Here is an 18,148-nt window from a genome sequence, read left to right as displayed (position 1 = left end):
GAACCTGCCACCTTAGGTGTACGTGGCTGGCGCCTTAGCCGGCTGAGCTATAGGCGCCGAGCCGAAAGTTTACCTAAATATTTTTCTCTACAGTAAATGATTATTAATAGTCATTATTTTTAAAATTAATGTATTATTAATTTTAACAGATGAAAATATAATTCAAAACCTACAATGTTGCAGATAGAATTTTTATAAACTAACAATCAAAACATTTCAAAATTCAGTCCAGGCGTGGTGGCTTGCGCCTATAACCTGGCACTGTGGGAGGCCAAGGCAGGTGGATTTCTTGAGCTCATGAGTTGGAAACCAGCTTAATCAATAGTAAGACTAAAAATCGAAAAACTGAGGCAAGTGGATTGCTTGAGTCTGAGTTGGAGGTTGCTGTGAGCTATGATGCCAAGGCACTCTAGCCAGGGTGACAGCTTGAGACTCTGTCTCAAAAAAAAAATTACAAAATCCAGAGAAAATATTTGAAATGAAGTTATATAATACTGAGTTACAATGATAGTGGAAATGATTTTAAAGCATTTTCACTAACTTAGAAGAAAATCTATTTTAAAAACTTTTATAATTTTTCCATATTCAACCTTACTTCAAGCTATTCTGTACTCTGATGGTTATCCAGTTTGTACATGGCTGCTACTTATAAGTATATATCAGACCTGCAGGACAAGGCTATAACCTGCCTCATTATTTCATGGATCAATGTGTTATATAATATACAGCAGTGCATTAATTACGTCCGCCTATAGGATACAACTATAATGAATACATTATATGTCAGTCTAGAACAAGAGATTGTTCTCTCCCAGTATTGTTGTTTCAAAGAAACTGCAAGGTAGAGGATCCACAACAAAGTACAAAGTTGTCTGGGCTTATCAATATAAAGCAAAATATACTCCAAGAGGGTGTTATTGAAGTTCAAGCTCCCAGTCGACAGTTTTAGTTCATTTCATTTTGGAAATGTCTTCTGAGGCCCATTAAGGGTTCTAAACTTAAGGCTAACCCACATCCTTAAGAAACAGGACCAGTCAGGCCTTGTGATGTTTTTGAGAGAGAATGAGCTGGGATGATCCTCTTTCTTAATTCCTTATGGTATATACCTCCCATCTCAAAAGAAAAAAATAGCCAATGCTACCTCTAGATAAATTGGAAAAGAGGAAAAGTCTTTTTGCCAATCACACCACTAGCTTTCACCTTCCAACTATGTTCCCTTCTGTTCTTGCTCATATTCACTCTCAGTCCCCTTGCAACTCTCTCCGAAGGCATTTCTTTCACCTAATCATCTAATAATCACCAACTGAATGAATTTTTAATTCTCAATTACATGATAAATTGCTAAAGACATAAAATACTATGTACTTCCTCTCTCGGGGATCTGTGCAGATTAATACATGTCTAAAAACGGGACTCTGGGTACCCCAACAAGCAAGGGTACAGCTAATTGGGAGTAGAGACTTCACCTCTTAGCAGAGATGTCGACAGCATTCGCTCATAGATTTAGCTCAGTAAGAAAATGATTTTGTTCAAGATTACACATGTATTTCAACCAGCACACACTTATTCCAAGGGATATGCCTAATTGTTTTTATCTAGAAATTTAAGCAGCTGCTTTCCTGGCGTGCTCATTCTTTGGAAATTATTCAAGTGATCTACGTAGAAGAGAAACAAGTGGTGCTTACTGCCTCCATTGACGGCTCAGTAAGGTAAGCCAGGTGGCCTCGCACTATCAATTCAGGGTTTTAAGATAAAGCTAAAGTATATGACTCAAAGTCAATCTTGCTAAACTGATTATAATAAATAAATAGATAAATGTAAAGGTAGCACAATAGGGCTTTAAGAAGGTGGGCCACTTATTTGGAATTCTTTTCCCTGCTCAAAGAATTGAGATACCATATTTTATCTGTGTTAAGAAGTATATTAAATGCTTTCAGCAAAAGGTTTTTTTGTAGAATTATTTCAAAGAATTCAGCAAGATCAGAGAGCCAGAGTGGTACAAGCCCAGAGAAAATTATAGACGGAGGCTTAGGAACAGAAGTTGTAGAAAAGTAATAGAAAAAAGCAACTAATGCTAAGGAAAGGCAGGGAGCTAATACCTTCATTGGCATTTTGATTGATTTTGCAAAGCTTGGTTTTTGAGACAGAGTCTCACTCTGTGGTCTTGGGTACAGTGCCATGATGTCATACCTCACGGCAATTTCAAACCCCTAGGTTCAAGTGATCCTCTTGCCTCAGCCTCCTGAATAGCTGGGACTACAGTTGCCTGCCACAACTCCTACCTAGTTTTTCTATTTTTGGTAGAGACAGGGTCTCATTCTTGGTCCGGCTGGTCTCAAACTTCTGAGCTCAAAGGATCCACCCACTCGGCCTCTCAGAGTGCTGAGATTATAGGTAAACCACCGTTCCTAGCCAAAGCTTAGTTGTTTTTAACTATCTAGCCAATGCTAAGTACCTATATATAAAATGCTAAAAACACATACATATATAAAGAAAAAGAAAAGAAACATGGTGGTATTTCTGAAAAAAATTGCTGTGTATTGAAAGGTCTTGAAGTAATAGTAATGAATTACCCTCTTAGAAGAAATTAGGTAAGATTAAGAGAGGAAGAGAGACTTTAAAGTCTATTAAAGAGTTTAAACATAGTAAAAACAGAAAGGAAGGAATTTTTATTTCTGTGAAAGTCCCTGGACTGAAATTCAGTAGATCCTAGCCAATCACATGGACTTCAGGCTAGAGAGTTAGGTAGGGACCAGCTTGCAGGGTGTAGTAAGCATTGATAAGAATTTGGATATTTCCCTTTAAAGAAATAACCAATGAAAGAGTTTAAGCAGGTGAGTAATATGGTTTGATTTACATTTTTAAAAGATGATGTGTGGGGAATGGATTGGAGGGGAGCAAAAGTGGGAGCACGGAGACCAAGCTGAAGTCCACAGTGGATACAGTGGCTTGAATTAGGGGAGTGGCAACAGTGCTGGAAATGAAGTGGTTTAGATTGGGGAACTATCTGGGAAGTAACACCGAGAAGACATGAACTTTAGCTGGAAGGGGAGGTAAGTGATAAATGTCAAGAAGGACCCTGGCATGTACAGCGTGGCAAATGTTAGTGTCAGCCATAAGATAGGCAGTACCAAAAAAGGAAAATGTTTAGAATGTTGGAAGGATGAAGGAAGACCTGTAGAAATGTGGAATAGGAGGTGAATCTTTGGAGGCAAATGGTTAGAACTACTTCTTCCATCTGAAAGGACATCTGCTGTTTTATCTGTAGGAAAGATTTAGACCGTGTCCTTTCATTATTAGAGACGTTTTTAACAACTCAGTTACTTGGTCTCTGCTCTAGTTTCTTTTCAGAAGTGTTAAGTGGAGATTATAACACAGACAAACACAGCCCAACCCCACATCCCCATGCCTCTGTTGTTATAAGTCTTCCCTCCTTATCTTAGTCTGTTTGGGCTGCTGTAACGTAATACCTTAGATTGCATAATTTATTTATAAGCAACAGGTATCTTGTGCTTACAGTTCTGAGGATTGGGATGTCCAAGGTCAAGGTTAGAGCTTGCTCTCTGCTTCATAAATGATGCCTTCTAGCTGTATCTTTGCATGGTGGAAGAGGCAAACCACTTCCCACAGGCTTTTTTTTTTTAAGGCACAAGTTCCATGCATGAGGGAACTGCCCTCATGGCCTAAACACCGCCCAAAGGCACCACCTCAATACTGCTACATCGGGGATTAGGTTTCAATGTCTGAATTGGGGAAGAACACAAACATTCAGGCTATCACACTGCTCAAACCAGTTATTCTTGGCATGGAGAAATTACTTTTCTGGTTCTTTCAGGTGAAAATCTCCCTAGATACTCAGTTCAAAGAGCCTGGCTCTATTAATAGCTTTCTCCGGAGTTCAGCTGTTTTCATAACTAAGCCATGTCCTTTCTCAAACACTAGCTGCCACTTTCTAAAGAGACAGGCAATTTTAACATTTTAAATCTTGTTTGTCAAAAAGATTATGATTTTTAATAGAAAACAAAAATAACTTAGGCTTAACTCTGGAACACAGCAGAGACAGTCAGTCTGAAGACAGACGTTCAGAGAGGCAGAATGAGGCTCAGGGTAGCTAAGGATCCATTTCTGAGGCCCAAGAAATGAAGCAGAGGGGCAGGATCAGTTATTTGAGAGAGTTCCATGTATAGCAAGAGATACCTTGAAACAAGGAGACCAAAATCACTTCAGTCCTGGACTAATGCAGAATAAATTTACAGTTCTTCTGAAGTTAGTCCCTCACTGTTCTAGATTTCCATTTAAAAGGGGGGGTCTGTTTCCTTTGGTAAAGGCACCTGCAAGGCCACAGCATTGCTGTAGTGCTGGAGAATTAGTACACATCAGGGCTGTAAGATGCTCACATCAAGTCCCCAGGACACTGTCAAGCGTGAAGGGTCTCACCTGGGTACCTCTGTTCCTGCCTCCTCTCAGGGTCTGTCTCTTTGAGGTGCGACACGACCAGGACTTTGTGGAATCCACTCTTAGTTCCTTTAGCCTGGGCCGTCCTTTTGGGTCATTGCAGCAGAACACACATGGTGATTGCTTCCATCATCTGCTACTCTGCAGGTGAAATGAAGAAGTCAAAGGAGGATCTTCTAAATACTACTTTATCTTTCCAGATGACCCAGGGCACACACTCCTGGTGATGATATTCTGTATTACTTTGAACCACGTGGGTATTTACAGGCACCTCTTGGAGTACACTGATGGCGAACTAATGCATTTGGATAAAGTGCCACTTCTTTTGCCATCCTAGTTCAGAAATCAGTTGTAAAAATTACAACTATTGGTATTTTCACAAGAGTAGCAATAGTGGATGGAGTGTAAGAAGAATTTGGTAATAGTCAAAGCATCACTAGGTCTCTATTCCTACAAGTTCTGTTGATGCTGACTCCAAAAGTAGGCAGCTAGGACATATCCCATTCTGCAGTCTAGTTTAACTAATCTTAACTAAAGACTTAGTGTGGGTTCTGATTAGTTAATCAGTCCTTAACTAAAGACTTAGCGTGGGTTCTGATTAATCAGTCCTTAACTAGAGACTTAGCATGGGTTGATTAGTTAATCAGTCCTTAACTAAAGACTTAGCATGGGTACTGATTAATCAGTCCTTAACTAGAGACTTAGTGTGGGTTGATTAGTTAATCTGTCCTTAACTAAAGACTTAGCGTGGGTTCTGATTAGTTAATCAGTCCTTAACTAGAGACTTAGTGTGGGTTGATTAGTTAATCAGTCCTTAACTAAAGACTTAGCGTGGTTCTGATTAGTTAATCAGTCCTTAACTAAAGACTTAGCGCAGGTTCTGATTAGTTAATCAGTCCTTAACTAGAGATTTAGCGTGGGTTGATTAGTTAATCTGTCCTTAACTAAAGACTTAGCATGGGTTCTGATTAGCTTCAGTGGGCTGTGTTATTTCAGGAAAAATCTGTTTCTTATTTTTTAGCTTTAATAAATAGGTACCATAAGTACATATTCAAATTAATATTTCCCCAAAAGGTTGTGGATTAGGGTCTAACGATAAAAATGTTTATATTATGATTAGCTTCACAGTATTTAATAAAGAAGAATCTGGGACTCAACTTTAAAGTCCTTAACGGGCCAGCACAAATCTAGATCTAATAAACAAAAGAACTTGTACTGAATTTCCCAGTTACTTTTCCCTCCCTTCCCTTATTTGTCTTTAGGCTCTGGCACGCCCTCAATGGTCATTATTGTGGATATTTGGGGCAGCGAAGGTTCTTTGAGTTATCACAGACAGGCGATTTCATTCTGCCTTGTGATGTTAGTGAATATCCCATAGAAATAAAAGAAGAAAGCAAGTTCACAGAGAAGCATCAAAAATATGAATATCCTCTGGTATTTGACCGGGAAAGGTAAGACCATTGGCTTTTCTTTAGTTGAGGATTCCAGAGTTAACTGTTGTGGGTACTGTGACACCGTTCTGGACAAGGAAAACTCAAAGGTGAAAGACACAGAATTTGCCAAGGATTGTGCAATCCAGTGAAGGAGAAATATGTAAGCAAAAAGCAGTCTAGTAGTACTTTAGTGAATATCTAATTCTTAAAGTAATAATAGGAAGGTAAACAGGAATTAACCAAAGATCAAAGAAGCAATTGCTTATTTGGGTGGGGGAGAGTAGGATGGAGCTGAGTGTGCTTAAAAGCTTAGAGGAGGGAGGACAGAGAATAAAATATTAGTGAGAGGCTATGTCGTGTTCTTGCAAATTTCAAGCCTGGTTTTTACTAGGGTTGGGCCTTTGTCACAAAGGAAGAGATGGATATTCATCTGAACTTTCAACATCAGCAAAGATTAACTCTACAGGGTGAATTTCTAAGTGTCTAGCCCTAAGGACCTGACCCCCCTAGACTGGTGACATCCAGCAGATCAGAGCTGAGGGACCTGACGAGGATGAGTCCAAATGGCAAGAATCAAAGGGAGCTGTCAAAGATGAAGTCCTTTAGGGAAATCCTCAGTGAGACAAAGCTAAGGAGATGTACTGTTATTATCTAATCCAAGGAATGACAGAAGGGCTACAAATAGGAATTAAAGCTAAAAAACAGAGACCGCACAGAATTTGGATCAAAATAGGATTAACAAGAACAATTAAGAAGAGTTGCAGGTGATGCCAAAACCCCATCAGGGTTTCACGGCTTGCCTTGGAAGGCCGGTAATGAGCACGGGAGAAGAGGGCTGACCAAAATACAAGAGGCAGTGTGGCAGAGACGAGCCTTATCAAGGGGTGGGAGAATCCACCACGTGAAGCAACAGGCCCTGCCTTTTGTATAATTGCTCTTGAACATCCATATGTCTTAGTACTTTAGCCAATGGATTCTAATTTGTTAATGTGTGTCTTCTTTACTATACTGTGGGTTCTTTGAGGCCTGAGACTCTGTTTCATGTATCTTTGTACCCCTAGTTCTTAGCTCAGCGCCTAGCACATGGTAGGCAATCAAAAGATTATTTTGTAGAAATAATGACTAATTAAAAATATTACAAGCAGTGGGAACAGCTGTAAATGGTAGATAAAGAAGTATGAAAAGATACACTATATTCAGGCTAACTTAAATATAGGATAGATGCTCACATTATGTTGTTATTACCAAATAACTATGATTCTATCTGTAGCAGAATAGGCCGTCTTCTGTAGAATAACTTCATCTCAAGGCATATGTATTGTCTTTTGAAAATGTGTATAATGGCTAGGTATGACTTTCTAAATATATAATATTTCTAAGTTTTTTTTTTTTTTTTTGAGACAGAGCCTCAAGCTATCCCCCTGGGTAGAGTGCCGTGGCATTACAGCTCACAGAAACCTCCAACTCCTGGGCTCAAGCGAGTCTCCTGCCTCCGCCTCCCAAGTAGCTGGGACCACAGGCGCCCGCCACAACGCCTGGCTATTTTTTGGTTGCAGCCGTCATTGTTGTTTGGCGGGTCCGGGCTGGGGATTCAAACCCGCCACCTTAGGTGTACGTGGCTGGCGCCTTAGCCGGTTGAGCCACAGGCGCCGAGCCTATTTCTAAGTTTTGACTAAGTTTCCCTGAGTAAAAAGCAAGTTTTGTAAAAGAGGCTTCCCCATCCCAACTATACAGTTCCCTTCCCCAATGGCTATTAAGGAGTTTAAATTCACGGAATATCGTAGCTCAGTAGAAATCGCAATGCTTTTCATAGAGGGACACCTAGAAAGCCAAGCTGAATAAGTTAGGTGTAGAGATAATGTCACTGGGACTAATGCCACAGGATCCAGGAAATTTGGGCTCCTGATAAAAAGGACATAATGGGCATTGTTTAATAGGCAGAGGATAAAGAGTGTAGATATGTACTTAACATTTTTTCTTGTATCTTTCTGTGCAGATGGAAAAACATGAGCTCCATGTCTTTACTTTTTAAACGTACACCTCCAAAGGCCTTTGAAGTAGAACATGATTTCAAGTTTTTCAAGTCTCTTTCCTCTCCCAAGGTAGCTTTAAAAAAAAAAAACAACTTTGTTTTTGTTTTCATGAATTCAAATATGTCTGGTAATATAGTATATCTGTGTTCTCTTATTGCTCTTAAGAACTACCATGAACATGGTGGCTTAAACAATACAAATTGTCTTACAGTTCTGTAGGTCAGAAGTTCAACGTGGGTCTCAGCGTGCTAAAGTTGAGGCGACAACACAACTGAGTCTCTTTCTAGAGGCTCTTGGAGAAAACCCTGTGTTCCTTAGTTTGGGGTCCCCTTCCTTCATCTTCAAAGCCAAAAATGTTGCCTCTCCCTGACCGTGTGGATGCAGGTCCCTCTAACCCAGGAGAAGTTCTCTGCTCTTAAAAATTCACGTGCTCGAATTGGGCCTACAGATAATCCTGGATAATGTCCCCATCTCAAGGATTTTACTATAAATCACACCTGCAAAGTAAAGCAATATATGCACAGATTGGGAATGAAGAGACTAGGGCGTGGGTATCGTTCGTCAAGATTGTTCTACCTTTCAGAGACAGATTTTTCCTCAGTGCAGATAAAAGTGGGCTGCTGTTCCTTCTGTTTCTATTTTTAACTCATCTAGAGAATGGAAATAGGCTATGTCTTCAGACGATGGCCTGGCATTAATTAATTAAAATTGGTTTCCTCAAGATATTCCACAAAATTAACTTTTCTAAACATATGGCCCATCACTACCCTACGGTGGCCCCACACTCTACAAATCAGAGTAATTGTTGTTTCCAGCACCAAGCACGCCTCTCAGGCTTCTGCCCCTGCAGTGTTGTTCAACTGGAATATCCTTGCCACACCCACAGTCTCTCTTCATCTGTCCAAATCCACTCTACCTTTGTAACACATACAACTGACAAAAGATTAGCCCATAGGATGTGTAAAGAACCCCTAAAAGTCAATAGAGAAAAACCAGGCAAGTTAACAACAGGGGGGTGATTATCCCCTCACTGAAACTGGATGACCAATATAGAAAAGTCTCATGATATCAAGAGTTGGTGTTTTCTGGCACAATCGGAACACTTAATCTGCTCATAGGAGTAGCACAAATTAGAGCCACTTTGGAAAGCAGTGTGGCACTATCTAATGAAGTTGAAAATAGACATAACGTATTAATCATATGCGCTGAGGAAACTGTCAAACGTGCTTAGGAGGCAGGTACAGGAATGCTCAGAGCGTAGTGTTTGTAAGAGTTGATGAGCACAAAGACTGCAGTGGGCAGATAAATTACGGCTTTTTCACAAATTGGAATATTGGAGAGCAATAAGAATAAGCGATCTAGAATAATACCCACTCAAATGAATTTTGAAACATGCTATTGAATGAGAAAAGTTTTACAGGAATATACACATAATTTCATTTATGTAAAAGGCAAGCAGAGACAAAGCTAAAAAAAATATTGGTTTAGCAAGAACATTATAAGGTAGAATTACATAAACAAAAGCAAGAGAATTAAAAGCACCAAGTTCAGGATTTTATTAATGTCTAAGGTCAGATGAGCGGGAGCGAAACCAGACAACGGCACTGACAAGTTCAAAGTTGAGGGATCCATGAGTGTCGCTGAAAGTTCAGGACGTCTTTATTCTTTTACTGTATCTCTTCATGTTTAATGACTATTTAATATTTAACATTTTCCAAATGAAACAATTTTCAAAAACCCTACTTTTCTGTCCAAATGGAACTCAGCCTCCCCCCCCCCAGACAGCGTGACAAGAAGGGAAAGAACATGGTGTCTTGAGCAGACTGAGGTTTAACTTGGATAAGTTATTTTATTTCTTTCCTCATCTGAACATTCTTTGAAGAGTTGTGAGGATCAAATTCGAAAATGTACCCCAGATACATTCTAGATTCCTTTTTTTTTTTTTTTGAGATAAAGTCTCACTCTGTCACTCTGGCTAGAGACCTGCACAGCAACCTCAAACTCTTGGGCTCAAACAATCCTCCTGCCTCAGCCTCTCGAGTAGCTGGGACTACAGGTGCCTGCCACAACACCCAGCTAATTTCTATTTTGAGTAGAGACGGGGTCTTGCTTTTTGCTCAGGCTGGTCTCCAACTCTTTGAGCTCAAGCAATCCATCTGCCTCAGCCTCCAAGAGTGCTAGGATTACAGGTGTGAGCCACAGCAGCCGGCCCATTTGAGATTCTTAATAAATGTTGGTTCCACTTTCTTCAAAAGCCCTGATTGCCCCCTGCTTTGTGTCTCATAACATGTTGCACTAGCAGCTTCTATGTTAAATTAGAATTATTTGCATACTTACCTGTACTTCCCTCCTCCACCACTAAATCATAAGCACTTTATGAGCAAAAATATCTGCACAAATGTAACAGATACTTGATTTTGTTGAATAATATTAAATTAATTGTACTACCTAGAAATAAAGATCAGTATTCACTTTTAATATTCGATTCTAAAGGGGTGAGAAAGGTAAGAAATCGTGTTTTGAAGAAGTAACTTAAATGAAACATTGAATAAATTTGAGAAAGTCTGTAGAAGTTTTTAGAACCCTTAAAATAACTGAATGCTCTAAATATTTCAAGCCTTGCCCTCTTCTTACTTGAGCTGGTTGGTACAATAATAAAAGTTCAATGCTAAAGTTGAATTAAAATGCCTTCCCCTTAGGATTATCTAATTTTCACCAGTCATCTTGTTTTACCCAGTTCTCGGTTATATTTATCTGTTCATTTATTTCCTGTTAATTTCTTTTTCTGCCAACTCATGGCATGTGATTAAATACTTTTTGACATATTGTTACCAGTGATGAAAATGCAATAATACCAAATCTTACATTTGTGGAGCACTTTAGTTTTATATATATGAATATGAATATGATCCTTGGAACTAGTCTATGGACCAAGGTCACACAGCTGGTAAGTGACAGAATCAGGAATTGAATCCAGCTATTTTGCCTCTGTTGGAATGTGCCCTTTTCATTATTCCTTCCTTTCTTCTGCAGATTCGAAGACATGCCCTGGAAGGTTTTATGACTGAAAACAGAGAGGCAGGGATTGTCTTCGGTTCTCTGCCTATCTACAGGGTGAGTTGGAGTTAGGACTAGATTGGTAACAGAGCAACGGGGAATCTGCCGTCTCATTTCTGACCCTGGGCTGTCAAGCAAGGTTGGCAAAATCACATAACCAAGGTTTTCTGTGCTTCCGTGAATGTGTCCTCATGTCCAATCCCAAAGAAGTCTAGGGTTCTGGGTGTCAAAGGCCTGGGTCACTTGTCCCTGCCATCCCACATGGTAGCTACTTTGAACTTCACCTTGGTGGCTCCTCATCACCTACAGGGTAAAATCCAGATGCCTTAGTGTGGCATACCAATGATCTAGCCTCATTTTCCACCATACTCTCCATATACTCCAGCCATGCCAAATTATTTGCCATGGCTTAAGAATCACTGGTCTCTTCATTACCTCTGTGATCGTGCCTGTGTGGCCCCTTCCATCTGTCTCTTGTTTCCCTCCAAATTTTAACACACCCTTCAAGTCTCCACCCCAAGTAACTTCTGCTAAAGGACTAACTAACTCAATAAATAATAAACCAAAGAACAAATATGTCAACTTAATCTTAATTTTTATCTTAAATGTTCCTTATCTTTGCTGAAAACATGTTTATCGTCACAGGTATGAAACACATAAGATAATTGATGATGCTAATGGTGAACTCTCAAGAATTAATAGTGGGTAATTGTGCGGGCCCACATACAATTACACAAGAAGAAAGTGGGCCTTCTCAATCCTCACCCTCCACCCCCAGATTCACATTACAGAAATAATCACTTCAAGCCTGTCTGACTAAGGTATCTATGACTTCCAGGTGGCAAGCCCCACTACTCTCAAATTCCTGCCACTCATCGGTGCAGAGGCACAAAGGGAATCTGTAGATGGCATCCCAGGAAAGAAGAAGGGGGGTCACGTTCAACACGAAAGAGTAAGTGAGCCCTAATTGCACCGCTGAATTCTAATTCCATAGTGCCTCCCATCTCTGTTTGGTTTGTAATTATTTCTCTGGTCCCAGAAACATTCTGGGTCTAAAATTATTTCAGTTCATACTCTTTATATGAAGATTCCAGATGTGTATGCTTTGGGTCAGTGAAATGAAAATCATAAATTTTCTGGACAGAGAGAACCAGTGAGCCTGGGCTAATGAAAATTTCCTAGAGCTACACCACTGAAATTCACGGAGTGGCATTTTTACACAACACAGCTGAGGGCCTGGAATCACCCTTTCTTGTTAACCTTACTGGACCTCCACGATGAAGCTGTGACAACAAAAAGTTTCTCGCTCATGAACAAATTTTTTTCTCATATCTTAATAGGAATAACTATTAATAATATACAGCTACAAAGTGTTTACAGAAATGATTCCTTTGAATCAATCTTTTTCATAATAAATACAAAGAAAATGGTAGACCCATCCTAGAGTTGGGGAAAAATGGAAACTCAAGCAAGGCCAAGTGCCTTGCCAAACATCATGTGCTAATTAAGTGATAAACTGAAATCTACTTTGACTCTAAATTTCACACTCATCCTTTTAAACCATAAAAGCCCACACAGTGAAAATTCTCTCACTATTTTCTACTAGTTTTAGAAGCTGGCATGGGCCTAACTTAACCCATGGCCATTAATCATTAAAATAGATCTAACATTAAGAGAAAGATCTAGGTAGCACCTGTAGCTCAGTGGGTAGGGCGCTGACCACATACACCAAGGCTGGCAGTTCGAGTCTGACCCAGGCCTGCTAAACAACAACAATGACAACTGAAACCAAAAAATAGCCAGGCACTGTGGCAGGAGCCTGTAGTCCCAGCTACTTGGGAGGCTGAGGCAAGAAAACCACTTGGGCCCAAGAGTTTGAGGTTGCGGTGAGCTGTGATGCCACGACATTCTACCAAAGGCAACAAAGTGAGACTCTGTCTCAAAAAAAATAAAAAAGAGAAAGATCTAACACACGGTAATTTTTAGAAGTCTCCTCTCTATAAAATCTATTAAAAACAAAAAGGAGGTAGTTCGTATTATCTGTGCCTAATTCAATCAATAACAGATAACAAACACAATGACAATAAGAACAGCAATTTTAAAAAGCTGCTTTATTGAATTCCTATAGACAACTTTGCCATAATTTTGTTAGCCTATGCGTTTAATGAAGATATGAATGATTCCTATTGTCCATCATCTCTGCCAAATTATCCAAGTAATGATTTCTGGCAATAGAAGAGTTTCCTATAAAAACAGGTCAGGCATGGCAGCTCATTCCTGTAATCCCAGCACTCTGGTAAGCTGAGGCAGAAGGATCCCCTGAGCTCAGAAGTCTGAGATCAGCCCAAGAAAGAGTGAGACCTGTCTCTACTAAAAATAGAAAAAGTTGAAAAAATTAGTTAGGTATTGTGGTGAGCACCTATAGTCCCAGCTGCTTAGAAAGCTGAGTCAGAAAGATCACTTGAACCCAGGAGTTTGAAGTTGCTGTGAGCCAGGCTGACACCAGGGGCACTCTAGCCTGGGCAACACTGAGAATCTGTCTCAAAAAAAAAAGTATAAATAAATAAATTTATATATGTATATGCATATATGATTTACTTTAGTTGTTTTAAATAATAGATAAAACACAGGGTTATAAATAATTCAAAACTAAGAAGTTATCAAAACACTATTTGTACAGGGTTTTATGATTCATGTGTATTATGCCCCATGCTTACATTCTTATTTAGGTTTTACCACATCTAATATTATTAAATATACTTTACATTCTCTAAGTAAACATTACAAAGGAAGATTCAAATATGTCTTAAGCAGCAGGGGCAAGGCAAAATATGAATTAAAAATTAGTCATGATTAATCTGCATAATGACTAATGTACACTCCAATAATCAGAAGTTTAGTCTACTATAATTAATTTTATCAGCGATTATGAGGAATGATAAAGTATTTGTCCAAATACAAAGAAAATTTTAATATACCTAATGTTCAAATAGTTGCTTTATTTCCCTTAATCACTCTGATAGGTGGTTGATCACTCAAGAAAGGCAAAGGGAGTAGATGTCTCCATTTGCTTACAGAAAAGGAGGCACAAAACCATGATTAAATCTGCTGACTTGGCACCATATCTCAATGGTTAGGGCACCAGCCACATGCACCAGCGCTGGCAGGTTTAAACCCAGCCTGGGCCTGCTAAACAACAATTACAACAACAATAGCTGGGCATTGTGGCAGACACCTGTAGTTCCAGCTACTTGGGAGGCTGAGGCAAGGAAATTGCTTAAGCCCAGGAGTTTGAGGTTGCTATGAGCTGTGATGCCATAGCACTCTACTGAGGGCAACATAGTGAGACTCTGTCTCAAAAAATAAATAAATAAATAAAATAAAAATAAAATTATCTGCTGGTTTAATGAAGAAAATAGTTAAGAGTCACAGAGTGGAAATTAGTTTCCAAGATATTATTAAGTAGTTTGCAGAAAATTATGCACTTAGTAAGATGACAATAAAATCTGGACACTGGAATAGACTAAAGCACCACCATGTTGATGGTCTGCAATTTGAGGAACCCGAACAGCCTAAGTGGGAAAATAGTGGATGAAATAAAATTGATAAATACACATCAAATGCCTATTTTCATAAAAAAAAAAAAAAAGAACACTTCCATGGAGGTGGGCATAAAATGACCTCAGATAGTTTGATGTAAAAATTTCATTTTAATAAAACACATTTTGGAATAATCATGGAAAAACCTTAAAGTAGCCATTATGTGCCTTGCACCATTCTAGGCACCAAGAATCCATTTATAGATGAAGGAGCTCATAGGACAGAGGAGAGAAAGGCCTCTGAGCAAAGAGTCCAATAACAGAGATCTTAACCTCTTTTAACTTATTTTTAAATATAGATATGCTGGTTTTGACTTTTAACTTCTTTAAATGGTTTGCAAATCTCTTTAGAATTAAACAAAAAAATACAAAATATTAACCATAGCACAGCCAAACATAAATTAGAATGTGAGATTATATTTCCTTTTTAGTTTAATTGTGGGGAAAGAGCAAACTTTGTGAAGTATAACCCATTTTCAAAATTGTGAGCACACATCCAATCATAGAAAAATGGCCAGGTGTAGTGGTTCACACTTTTAATCCTGGAACTTTGGGAGGCTAACACAGAAGGATCACTTGAGGCCAGAATTGGAGATCAGTCTGAGCAATATAGCAAGACCCCATCTCTACAAAAAATAGAAAATTTAGCTGGGTGTGGTGGTGCATGCCTATAGTACCAGATATACAGGAGGCTGAGGTGGGAGGATCCCTTAAGCCAGGGAGTTTGAGGTTGCAGTGAGCTGTGATTGCACCACTGCCCTCTCACCTGGGTGGTAGAGTGAGACTCGGTTTCAAAAACATAAAGAAATAAATAAAAAATAAAAATAGACAAGTGAAAGATGGTATATTTGACAACATACTCCATAGTTATTCCAAAGAAAAATTTAATGGCAGAGAGATCTCCATAATTTTATTTTATTATATATTTATTTTTATTTATTTATTTATTTTTGAGACAGAGTCTCAAGCTGTTACCCTGGGTAGAGTGCCATGGCATCACGCTCACAGCAACCTCAAATTCTTGGGCTTAAGCAATTCTCCTGCCTCAGCCTCCCAAGTAGGTGGGACTACAGGCACCCGCCACAATGCTCAGCTATTTTTTGGTTGTAGTTGTGATTGTTGTTTGGCAGGCCTGGGCTGGATTCGAACCCACCAGCTCCCATGTATCTATATTCCTAAGAGTATAATCCATGGCATATTTTTCCTTAAAAATTATTTATTTTCATTGTTTGTATCCCACTAGAATGTAAGATCCATGAAGGCAGAAATTTTGTCTTGCTTCTTATTCTCTGCTCTAACGCCAGTGTCTAAAACATAAAGAGATGTTCTTATGTTCAAATGTTTTTATGTTCAAAAACATTTGCCTAATAAACTAAGGAATGAGTTTTAAAAAGAAGTAGAAGAAGAAAAGTAGAAAATAAAAGAAAGAAAGATCTATATAGCTTGGAAATTCCCCTCAATTGGGGTTTAGCAGGTTCATCTAGGGAACTAAGCCTCCTACCTTGTCTCAGGAAGAAAGGAATTGTCACATGACCTACCAGCGTCCAGGCCTGAAGGATCTTTATGAGGTTGAATCTTGACCTTCCAGGGTCACTTACTGTCTTTCTTTTTCCCTTAGAACTCTATCTTCTCTTCCCTTCTTGCTCTTTCTCTCCTCTTCCCCATAACAGACCGTAAAATCAAATTGATGTATATCATAACTGCTGGCTGAATAACTGTTGGCTAATTTTTATTGGTAAAATTAGACACTTCTTCATCTGAATTTTTAAACCAATTGAGTTTAAATTGTTAGACTTTTTTTTTTTGCAAAATACATATTTCAGAACAAACTTTCATTTCTCATTTATGTAATCATCACTTGATTTTATCTTCTATGACGCTGGACTCTGATGTTGTTAATATGCAGTGTTAATTACTAACTAATTCTTGCTTTGCTTTGTTTTGTACCAACTTTTCAGATTATGCAGCTGAGTCCCAGAAATGCAGCTGAGTCCCAGTTAAATAGTTTATAGCTTTTGCTCATGCACCACAGCCTTTAGGAGCCCCAATTCCTATTTTTAACACACTTTTCCCCTAGAGACACACAGAATTGTGAAGTAAATAACTGTACTGTTTTTTCTAGGACAATTAATATCTCTATACGAATGAGTAATGTAATTTGCTTCTGAAAAACAGTGTTTGTCATGTATGCCAATTACTAACTGACATACTCCTTTATTTTACAGGGAGGACGGAGGAAAAGTTTGAAAAAAAATTTTGTCCCACAAATAAATCTGGCTACTTCCTTCTTCCCATCTGTGCCCAAATAAAAAGAAAAATCAGAAGTGGCTGCCGTACATAAAAGGAAAAGGTCTGTATGAGAGGGAGAGTCCACCAGACACTACAGCCATCTCTGTATCTTCAGGCTATTGATGGAAAATCTTGCTTAGGAAGCTCTGGTGACCTCAACTCTGAACACCTCATAAGCAGCAGCCGCAAGCAGCTGGTAGCTTAGGCAATGTTTCTAGTTCACTGTGAGTAAAACGATATATAAGAAAACAAATGAAATCAATAGCAGAAGTAGGTTTAAAATAATATTGTTATCAATGATTAGCTTTCCACCTCGTCCCGCTGTTAACCTTAATTCATGACCAGAATTATTATCAGAACGTATGTGGTAAGGGGCGAATCACTCATGTGTCACGCTGTGTAGTACACAAAGATAATTATTGTTGAAAAGAAAATTCCACCACTCAGGCCTCTAGCTATTTTTCTTCCTCATTTAGAGAAATGTCATTGGGAAGAAAATGTCTAGCATTTCTTAGATAAAGTCAGAAATTATTTATATTCACTCTAAAAATAACTCCAGAGAAGTAGAATTTATCTTTCTGAGGTTCATCTTTTATTAATTATTTTATTAATGATTTGGTATTTTGACCAAATGACCAATTCCATCTTTCCTTTCACATGCAAAAGATGAGAGCATCTAAATATGATCAATAATAAATGAAATTTTTAATAAGTGAAAGGCATGAGGAAAGTATCAGAATTGAAGCCTGAATATTCAGTGACCTGGGCCTCTTTGAGACATGATTCTGTGCACTGAGTAATGAAATAATGAAATAAAAGTTCCCATGTCAAGGGTTGGTCTACTTTCCCCCAAACCACCTAGACAACTTGGTAAGAAAAAACTGTGGTCCCTTAATTTTTATTTTATTTTATATTTACTTTTACTTTTTTTTTTTTTTGAAACTCAGTCTCACTCTATCAACCTGGGTAGAGTGCTGTGGTATCACAGCTCACAGCAACCTCAAACTCCTGAGTTCAAGTGATTCTCATGCCTCAGCCTTCTGAGTAGCTGGGACTATAGGTGCCCGCCACAATGCCCAGCTATTTTTAGAGATGGTTCTCACCATTGCTTAGGCTGGTCTCAGGCTCTAAGCTCAAGCAATCCGCCTATCTCAGCCTCCCAAAGTGTTAGGATTACAGGTCTGAGCCTGGCTTTGGTCCTTTAATTTTTGATTCTGCTTTTTCATTCCATGAAGGGTTTTGTAATTCTTAAACTTGAAACATCTTTGGAAAACTAAGGAAA

General features: G+C 38.8%; 1 protein-coding gene across 1 annotated transcript in view; it reads left to right on the top strand.

Moving 5' to 3' along the window:
• Positions 1 to 16,886, top strand: part of WDR64 (WD repeat domain 64) — a 141,213-nt gene extending 124,327 nt beyond the window's left edge. Inside the window, exons 22-27 of the mRNA XM_003800077.1 lie at positions 1,600 to 1,709; positions 5,718 to 5,906; positions 7,885 to 7,990; positions 10,955 to 11,035; positions 11,817 to 11,930; positions 16,803 to 16,886. Coding sequence (XP_003800125.1) covers positions 1,600 to 1,709; positions 5,718 to 5,906; positions 7,885 to 7,990; positions 10,955 to 11,035; positions 11,817 to 11,930; positions 16,803 to 16,886 — 684 coding nt within the window. The remainder of the gene's footprint in view (positions 1 to 1,599; positions 1,710 to 5,717; positions 5,907 to 7,884; positions 7,991 to 10,954; positions 11,036 to 11,816; positions 11,931 to 16,802) is intronic.
• The last annotated feature ends 1,262 nt before the right edge of the window (positions 16,887 to 18,148 follow it).

This window comes from Otolemur garnettii, unplaced genomic scaffold, assembly GCF_000181295.1.
Source record: "Otolemur garnettii isolate 467f Iridium unplaced genomic scaffold, OtoGar3 scaffold00165, whole genome shotgun sequence".
Taxonomy (NCBI): domain Eukaryota; kingdom Metazoa; phylum Chordata; class Mammalia; order Primates; family Galagidae; genus Otolemur; species Otolemur garnettii.
The sequence above is the reverse complement of the archived record's forward strand: the minus strand, read 5'-3'. Positions and strand labels throughout refer to the sequence as shown.